General features: G+C 36.9%; 1 protein-coding gene across 1 annotated transcript; it reads right to left on the minus strand.

Annotated features, from left to right (window-relative positions):
• Positions 1-743: 743 nt before the first annotated feature.
• On the minus strand, positions 744-6409 carry bmi1b (bmi1 polycomb ring finger oncogene 1b). Its single transcript, XM_073849294.1, has 10 exons — positions 6059-6409; positions 3282-3413; positions 3056-3152; positions 2828-2883; positions 2640-2687; positions 2439-2547; positions 2258-2300; positions 2053-2151; positions 1850-1930; positions 744-1766 (listed from the first exon to the last, which is right to left on the minus strand). The coding sequence occupies exons 2-10, from the start codon at positions 3397-3399 to the stop codon at positions 1440-1442; spliced, it is 978 nt and encodes a 325-aa protein (XP_073705395.1). The 5' UTR covers positions 3400-3413; positions 6059-6409; the 3' UTR covers positions 744-1439.
• Positions 6410-10326: the final 3917 nt, after the last annotated feature.

Here is a 10326-nt window from a genome sequence, read left to right on the forward strand (position 1 = left end):
CAGGCTATCATGCACAACTATAGGCTTCCCAATAAGCTATTTATGTACATTTTCAGCGTGGACCTGTTATGTCCTGCGGTTTTTTGACATTCGTGCAAACGAGGTCAGCGAGAGCGATCTGACATGGACAAGAAAGACAAGAGATGGCCGAAACAACTTATTGGTAACTTAATACCTTTACAACTAGAATTCGTGCGGCTGGACATTGAGCTTGACCCTCATCAAATCTTTTAACCGAAGCAAAGCAATCGTATAGCAAAGATAATAGCCGTTGCTAGTCATTCTTAGTCGACTAGGCTAGCTATTTATTCATGTGTTTAGCTTTTAACGGGACAATTAGCCTAGTGTTCTATAAATTGATATTTATATGGTTTGCACCCACACGGTCACTATAGGCTATTTGTTGTTTGAACTAGCATATGGAATCATATTTATTGATCACAGAAAGACAGGGATCATAGCACAGACTTCTTGCTCTGAACTGTGTGAAAATTACGAAAGACCACAGATTTCATGAACTTATAATACGGCTTTGCTAGTCGTAAACTATTCGTCCACAAACAAAATGTCGCAATTTTATCCATTATTTATATTTGTACAGCTAAAATAAAGAAAGGTATCAAAGCATCCTTTGAAAAAGAAGCGAATTTATAAAGGCCAAAGTAGGCTAGGTTTCGCAGAAAAAAGGCCTACGCTGTAAACAAAGTAGCTAATGGTGGTTTTATCGAGGCCACACAAATGTATTCAGTAATAAAAAAGTAAAATGTTTATTTAGACAAATGTTTCATATTGTACAACAGTAAATGATACATTGGCTTTAACAAATAACCGCTCGAACAGAAATGTAAAGCAAGAAAACATCTGAACTTAAGACTACACGTATATGAGTCATCTATCCTTGCGTGATAACAAACCGAGAGAAAAAGGACTACTTTTCAACTTGACGAGCATGTAAGTAGCATTTTTTTTATTACACTTTCTTTCCGTGTTTATCCAAGACAATACTGACGCTGCATTTCTGCCCTTTGCAAATTTCGTTTGATGTTACACAGCATTTCACCCGAATAAAACCAATGCGATCTGGATAATCAAAACATTGTGCGTGCCGCCATGTGTTTTATTGAAGACTTCATGAACAAGGAAATGATTTATATACACTGATGTTCTAATCTAAATGAACAAGACAGAGTTTATAAAAACACCTAGATACATTCTCCTTCTTGTTGAGTTTCCCTCCAGTACTCTTCACAATATTAGTTATGCCATAGTAATAATACAAAATATAACACAAGGCTGTGTTACAAAGTTTTCACACGCGGTGACAAAACAAATATATTTAAAAATGATATAAAAAATTGAAGAGGTGGTTTATAAAGAAAGCATCTACATCACAGCTCTGTTTGCAGGGGGGGTTGATGGCTTTGGCATCCATAAGCAAGTCACCCAAGAGAGTTGGAGCCATTGTGGGAAGTTTTGCAGACTTTGCTGCTGAAAGGAGTTTGGCCATTGTGGCCCACTTTGGCAGAGACTCCGTTAACGCTGGAGATATGGGGGAAGCTGGGATGTGACGACTGGACAGGAGTGCTTGGGCTGGGCAGAGAGGATGTGGATGGGGCGGCAATAGCAGTCGGGCTGTTTGGTTTGTCACTGCTGGAATCGCTTTCTATGTCAGGCCTTCTGCCACCGGCCATATCATCCCTTGGGCTGCTCAACTTCATTTTTTTGCAACCAGGCCGAACTCTGTACTTCAATGGCAAGGGCCCGTTCTGGAAAATATCAACATGTTATTATCTCCGCAGTTGGACTAAAATGTTTAATGTGTTTAAACTATCAGACTAAATACACATACCCTTCTCCATGTGTAGATATAAGCGATATCCATAAGAGTATAATAATCTTTCAAAGGCTCGTCTTCATACATAACTTCAATCTGAAAGAAAAACCACAGCTCACTGACATACAGAAGCTCAAAACGTGTGCTTTTACATCAAAAACATGGCTATTTTTGAGAGGCAATTAAACCTTTTAGGAAGTGAATGTAAACAAGATTACCTGAAAGGTACATGGTATATCCATTTTACTTCTGAGAAATTTTCTGAGATGCATTACTGTCATAGCTGCAGGGCATTGCAAGTACCGCTTCACATTCACCTATAAAAATGAGATCATTACAAAAATCCGGTAAGTGCCCCATAACTCTTTAAAACTGACTCCGTGACATGTTCTAAAATATTTAATTTATTCAGAAATGAATCACCTCTTTTGTGGTTTCTTTTTCTTCTCCCTCTTTACTGTCGAGCCTAATCATTTTAAGAGAAAATAATGAATGCAACGTCTAACAACACAACTGCGAATGTCAAGTCTGGGGTAGCCTACTACATTTACATTTCACAAACAGCATTAAAGTAATCTCTGATGATTGCTTTGACTAAACCTACTTGTTCTGATCAAAAAATTCAATGGACAAGCTTATGATCTCATCATCAGCAATGATTCTCTTGTCTTCGTCTGCGACTTCTCCTCTGTCCTCATTAGAACCATTAGTAGCTGAGGGACAGAGAAATAATTACAACTTCTAGATATGTATTCAAATTATGTTTATGTATTAAAACACCACAATGACCATCTTAACAGTTTACCATCAACTGGATGCTCCGCATAAAAATCTCTCCTTCGTTTCATCTCATCTGAGTAACAAAAGCACAATAAATGCATTACTGTGTTGATTAAAAAATTATTAGTAGTAAAATAAGTTATATTGCAATTTTAACACATAACTAATTAATAAATAAATGTATAATGAACAATTCAACTTATTCAAACTTACTTTTGAACAGACCAGGCACAAGCTTGTAAACAATGTCCTGAAGGGTCTTATCTGACCTGAAATATACAAACATCTTTGAGGGGTGTACAAACTGCTTTTTTTAACTGATGTACAGAAACGTAAAGCTTTAAAGCCTTTTCTGGATGTTAATTAGCCTAAAAGAACTTTTCAAATGGTATATCAGAAAAAAATAATTAAAATACGATAATCCCAAGCCATTAGACCTACCTGATATTGAGGAGAGGTTTTGTTTTATGAACTTGAACATCACAAATAGGACAATATTTGCTGGTTTCCAGATACCTCACAATGCACATTTTGCAGACTGTGAAAACAACAGAAGACACATTAATTAAACGCGACCAATTCAAATACGGTTTGAATCGGGTTTAAAGACCGTTCCGTTTGAATTCCCAAGCAAGAATATACATTATATACATTATGACAGACTTACATGAATGCAAACATTCGACAATGGTGGTCGCGTCAATGAAGTATCCTCCACATAAAACGCACATCAAATGAGGGTTTAGCTCCGTTATCTTGATTCTCGTTGTTCGGTGCATTGTCATGGGAGCTCGCAGACCTGATAACCAACAAGAGACATTTATTAATATTTACAGACACAATTAACAGCCTATAGAAAAAAGAAAGTCGGGTTATTAAGGTTAGATGGTCAACTTACACAAAAAATATCAGACAAAATACACCTAGTTTTAATGTGTAAACCGGCAATACAACTGATAAGGCGAATTAACTAGTGTTATTCTAAATTCATAACGCCTCTCTGGCATTCAAGGAAAGCGTCCACGCACAAGTTTAAACGATTTACTGTTATTTGCGTGGATGCGTACAGGTGAGAGTGAAAGCCAAAATGCCCACACGTATAGTTGCTATGACGACGGGTGTAATTGGCATTGTGCCAGTCTAAACGGAGGCATACCTCAATAGATTCACAGACAGTCCGGATCATTACAAATGACCATAAATGCAACAAATTAACAGTAAAACGCCACCACTTCTTCTCCACAACTGTGTTTTTCGCTAAAAAGCATGCGGCTATTTCAACGTGGCTGCCATTTTGATACAGACAGCCCCGTGTCCAAGCGAGTTCGCTCGCATGAGGCTGCGACCTGAGCACCACGCACTATTGTTTAAGAAGCGGTGAGTAGGTTACTATCACCTGTTAAACACGTCTCACAATCTTAATTTCAGCACGCATCGCTTCCAAATGTGAAAGAAAAAGCAATGTGCTCTTCCCTGCCTTGCCGACGTCTTCAATGAGGAACAGAGTCAACGGAAGCTCTAGAGCTCGCATCTGTGATCCCGCTATCTCTCGACTGCGATGTCGGTATGTGTGGGTTCAACGGAAAATTTTCAAAAACCAATATCCCGTAACGTTAACTGCTAATGTTCACTTATAAACCGTTCCGCTCGGAACTCAACGCATCAAATGCCGTCAAATAAAATTAGACTCTCTACACTTGACACAGAGCAAGCTTTAAATAATTGCCCAGTGACTGAGAAATATGCTTGCTATATAAAAGACAGTGTATTACAATAATATACTAATACAAGAACGTCTAACTTATGCACAAAAAGTGCGAAACAGCGCACTGCATTTCAGTCTGTGATGAAAACAAAATTCAAAACACCTATAAAAAAGTATTTCTATAACGTTACTTTTACTTCTTTATTAGGTGACAATTGTCGTTAAAGATTGAGTTAGATTCAATTATTTTACTTAAGTGAATTTGTTTATTAGTGGTTTACAGAAACAAGCTGGCTACGTTTCCAGCAAAGGCGAAAAAAAACAGGTGTTGGCTGGCCTAAGGAAGCCGTTTCTCAAGCTTGACAAATAATGAAAACTCATAAGACTAATCTATGTGGTTTAGTAATAATATTCAGATTACGCTATGATACGTAGGATATCATATTTAACACTCGGTGTACTGGAAACGTCTTTTCTGTAAATAAAGAAGAGGTCTAGGTCAAGAAAAGACTGCAGTTACAGTAAATCTGTCAGTTTATCATATCTCTGAGACTACTGTGATGTGTCTTGTTTCTATTATTGTCATACAGATGATTGCAAGCAAGTTGCAATTTGAATAGCTAATGAAAAACTGATATTTGCGGTGTGGAAAATATATATAGGCCTGTGTATAAGATTAATAAATAGTCTAAATCAGTAAGGCACGGCATGGTGGAAAGGTCAGATGTAAAAACAAAATTAAATCTGCCCGTACAGCTTAATCATTTAAATATGGATATAGAAGTATGCTTTGCCAATAGAGAACTAGGTTAACAACCTATGTTAAGTCTATATTTACATAATCTAATTTCTTGGACGTAGTTAGGCTATTAACCTTTTTTTATAAACTATGACGGAGCGAGGTGAGCCGCATCAGTTAACAACTGACTGATTAATAAAGACAATCTATATATCAGACTAACGAAAAAAAAAACATTTAAGAATCACATTTTAGAATGAACAAATCTTACTTTGTCCAGAAAAAAAAAGGTTCGCTTGAGTTTGACGTGTCTTGGTCACAAAGGTTGCATAGAACCGAGACAATGTTTAATTATTATTTTTTAAAGCCTAATACCGAACATACAAGCCAAGTTACATTCAGTAACAACTAAACAACTAATGAACAAGCTCGAAAACATATTTAAAATAGGCTATAAGTTAACAGCCTCAAAACAAGGTTCTGTTTTCGTGTTAGGCTACAGCCTACAGGAGGAGGTACCCAGCAAAGACGCACATGAATTTAAGTTAATAAAATTAATCAACGACATTAAAACACGGTAAAGTTATTTTTTCCTGAATATACACTCTCTAGACTACTCGATTCTATAAAATAATAGATCTAATGTTTGATTTTCCGGCGTGAAGAAATGGATGAAAGTGGTCAACCCGTTAACACCTGCCCCAACTCGCCAGTTCTTCAGTGCGCGCCGAGAGTTTACATTAAAAACAACACTTGAAGACACAAATACATTTCAGTTTTACAAAGATGACATACTCGTTAACATGCATATTGTGTTACCGTATGTCACTGGTTGCGTTTCATAAGAAATGTGGCAAAACTGAAATGAAATTCGAACGTATGAGAAACACTCATACATACAAGAGGCAACATTGTTACTCTCTTGTCTCCTAACAGAGAAAAGAAAACAAAAGCAAAAAAGCTCACAGCTCCGCTCTTTTGTACATTAAAGCGTACATACCCAGTGTATTTCCCGATGGTTTCTTTGCTTTGTTGTGGTAGACAATGAAACTTGAGAGACGATCAGCAAAAAATGAATGCTACCGAAGCGGCCATCTTGGAATGAGCTGCAGACGCTGTCAATGGCTCTAACGTTCCACCGCCGTGCTCATTGTGGCCTTCTTGCGCAATTGCACATAGGTTAACGTAGCTCACTCTTCGCCGACACTTTCCGATTTAAATCACATATAAATCCACAGATTCCGGTCATAGGTAGTCAATTCCAGAGGCGTAGTTCTCCGGCACGGCGATCTGAAAAACACACTGCCTGATGGTTCAGTGCAAACTGACACAGTCCCCAAAATGGCTAGTTCGACCGCCCCACTCCATCACGTGATCTCATTCCTTACGGGTAGCCTGGGAATTAGTAGTGGGGTATATCATCAATAGGGTACCCCTCTGACGGATGTCTTTGTCAAACCTCACCACCCACATCACCACTTCTGAAGAGGAAAATCCCTCGCCAAGCCACGCAGTTTGGTCGGAACGATTCTTAGGCTAAGGAATGAAGAACTTTCAGACAAGCTGGATTTCTCTTTAATTTCACGAAAAAATGTCATGTAGGCTATAGTAGCCTATTAAATCCCCAAATGCAGAAAAAGCAGAAGGGTTACTCCGAATGTCCAAATTTAAAAACGGCACGATACAAGTTAAACAAGCGCAAGGGGAATCAATACGCAGTTCAAACAGATTCTTATATTTTCTCCCACGAAAGATTTACGTTTTAATAGCCAACATGTTCTTTGAGCATTATGCAACATCTGCTGAATTTACCCTTATAAAATATCTTTCTTCTCTAACCGTTAAAATGGCTTTTATAAATTTGCACAAACCACTAAAGCAAAAAAATGTAGTCCTACATTTTACATTCCTAACTGTTAGGTCAAAAGTAAAATCATTGGACTTTCAAATATAGCAGAAGACTACTGACTGCACGTCAGGATAAACAGTTGCTTTTATTCACAGTCACTTTCTAAGAGAATACAGTGAAGACAAGTCCAGTGGTGATCAGAAATTTTACTGTGAATGTATGGATATTTCAACCATTTGTTTCTAACTTTGAGGTAAACATGTGTCCGTTACAACAATGTTTTGCTAAACTCTTAAAAATAAAGGTGCTTCACGATGCATTAGAAGAATCATTTTTTTGTGTAAATGGTTCCATAAAGAATCTTTAAAATCTGAAGAACCTTTCTGCGTCACAAACGGTTCTTTGTGGCGAAGGTTCTTCAGGTTATAAAAAGGTACGATAGAGATAGTTCTTTAAGGAACCGATGGTTCTTTGCTAAACCAAAACTGGTTCTTCTATGGCACCGCTGTGAAGAAACTTTTAAACCACATTTAGTGTATCTAATGTGTAAAGAAGTCATATTGAAATTGTCTCAAAAGAAAAGCATAAAGCGTTCTAAGCAAAGCTATGTTTTTGTAAATTACCATTATGGCTTCTTCCATTGCCAGTTGGGTTTAGGCTACTGTTGGGTTCATACAGCTTAATGTTTTACTTCACTGTTGTTCTTACAAATTCCAGAGACCCTTCGTTCACAAACGTTTGCATTTACTTTGATAGCGTTCCATTAGTGTAACAGGTCAAGTTACATAGGCTATAACTTTCCAGTGATTGGATAATCAGTGAAATTGTGAGCGCGCGTTAGTACGTGCACTCGCTTGTATGTGTGTGTGCGTATGGTGGGTTGGTGTTTTTCTGTGTTGCGCTGGACGGACGGTAGTCTCTCCCCCGTTTAGGGCACAGCGTTCAGCTGCAAACCACACGCACAGTCTGCCTGCCATGACGTCAGCTGCTCTAATACTGGCACTTCAGCGAAAACAAAGAAGCTCAGCATGCTGGCGGAAACCCCGAGCACTTTAGCGTTAACCGTACTGTGTTCTGCAAAACGTTAAAGCTTCTTCGGTTTTCACGTACCGTAACAGTTTTACACATAAGTCATCGCTAGAATAAAAACAGCCCATTGACTCGGCGCATCAGTCGAATTGGTCAAGGTACACCAGCTGTAGGCTAATTTCAGTGACTAGTGTCATTTTCTCAGAAATATACCGATTATATCCATACCTATTTCTATATTCCGACTACAGATGTGACTCATCAAAATGGCCGTATCTCGCCTAGCGGGTGTTAATGCAGCACAGAATCTCGAGAGAAATAGCCTAATGACCTCCTCTTGCAAAAACTGTAAAGTTATTAACAACTGCATATCGCCTGTGCATCACGGAAAACTACTCCAATATTAAATACATTTGTGACGAACAGATGCTTTGCACCGTTTCGTATTACCCCATTCCTTGCGTGATTAAACAGGAAATGCTGACCCGAATCTTATTTTAGGCATCAGTACAATTTTAAAGCGCGGGCTCTTTTGTCTGGTAATTTGTTCGATCTTTAATAAAAGATTGTGAAGACGATTAAAAGCGATTTATTATAACACATATAAATGGCGAATAAAACGAGAAGATATCTTAAAAATGACCGTGCTCAGTGACTGCGTTTTCTCTTTTGTCTTACCTATTGGCTTAAACTTTAATGATTCTATTGATTATTGGCTGTTTACAGATCCCACAAAATTGATTTGTGGACTGAATGGGGGCTGGAGGTCAGGATTTACAGATAAAACCGCTTTGAGATTGTATTTTGTTATGCCTTTGATGGTCTAAATCGAATGATGACGATTTCATGAATAAACATGAATATTGTTCCATTATGATATCAAGCGCATGAATGAAAATGTGTGGACAAAAAGGTCAGATATAAGTATATGTTTATATTACTGGTTAAATAATTTAGTAATTTATCTTTAAAATTGCCGGGAATGTCAAAGGCAATGAGCTTTGTTAGCATTTTTTCCTTGTATAGAAACACCTCTTTGCGTATTGCTAGTCAGTTTTTCAATGTTAAGGATTTATTAAATTTTTATTTTATCTGAATGACCTGTGCCTTGTCTTATCACCTAAATATGCAATTAAGTAGCCTACTCTGCTCATAAATAATATTTTCTTTCTTCCTTTTCGATATCGCCATTCGGTTTAGAAAGAAAAAAATCAAATATAACTGATCAGATTTGTTACATGGGACTGACTAAACAGTTGAAAAAATGTTCCAGGGCAACCTTCTAAGTGTAAGTATATTATTAAACAGTTTAAAAGATTTCTTGTTATGACGCATTTAAAATATATTTAGCTCACACAAACGCATGCGTAAAATATATATTTTTTACTTATAAAAATATTTTTGTTTATTAAAAAAATAATAATAAAATAAAATGGAAATCAGACTAATTGCAGGCCTAACTGTTAAGAGATCGCCAAAATTAACTACAGCGGGTTATGGCTAGTAATCTAGTGAAAATATAGGCTATATATATATATTTTTTATTTAGAGCTTTTTTATTTAGGCTTTTGCGCTTTATTGATTTACTTAACATTTTAGAAAGACTGGACGGTGGCAAATGCTGTCATGCTTTTTGTTGTGTTTAAATTCATATAGACTATTTTGTATGTTTGCCTACTCTGCAGCAATATTCCAAGACCTAAATTTGCTGTATCAAGTGGTTAAACCTCAAGATGTCTGTTCTATTCTTTGTTTTAATTGCTCACAAATAACCAAATTAAAGCTCATATTCTTTCACAGCTTGCGTCCCTAAAGTTGGTCTGTGTCGACTCAGAAGTTTAACAAAGAAAATAACTAAAAGAAAGATTTTTCATTAAACTAGAAGACAAAGGGAATGTATATTTTGTTTCTGAATTCCGTTGTTAGTTAAATAAGGCCAACCCGTGGCATGGATTTTACCAAGCCCAACGACGCCCTCATACGTTCTCAACTACAGAAAGATTCTTCTTCTTTTTAAAAGTTTTCTTTTCTAAAGAATGTCACAGAATTGAACGTTTGCATGTTTAACCATGTTTGCATGTGTCCTTAAATCCAGCTTCACTAACGACCAAATCAAATATAGCCAAGAAAACAACGACCCCCCCGTTAATAAAAAAAAGTGATAATAAATTATAAGAACCATACATAAATTGTAGAAAAAGAAAAAAAAAAATCCCCAAGACTTAAGGGCATGTGTGTCTAGTGACCACCGGAAATACTGATACAATTAAATCTGCTTAGATATTAATTAATGATTGTTTTGTAGGCCTGCATTTTAACAGTATGCTATATACAGTTGAGTTCTCCCTACTTTTAAATCCATGAAGTGTAGGCTAACTGTGAGTTTCTCT

This window comes from Garra rufa, chromosome 10 (assembly GCF_049309525.1).
Source record: "Garra rufa chromosome 10, GarRuf1.0, whole genome shotgun sequence".
Taxonomy (NCBI): Eukaryota; Metazoa; Chordata; class Actinopteri; order Cypriniformes; family Cyprinidae; genus Garra; species Garra rufa.

Excerpts from the sequence above, each read along its gene's own strand:
- bmi1b (XM_073849294.1), bottom strand. The coding sequence starts at position 3,399 with ATGACAATGCACCGAACAACGAGAATCAAGATAACGGAGCTAAACCCT. Across the intron at positions 2,152-2,257 it reads AAAAAGAAACCACAAAAGAG|GTGAATGTGAAGCGGTACTT; the intron begins GTGATTCATTTC and ends TCATTTTTATAG. Across the intron at positions 1,931-2,052 it reads ATATACCATGTACCTTTCAG|ATTGAAGTTATGTATGAAGA; the intron begins GTAATCTTGTTT and ends TTTTTCTTTCAG.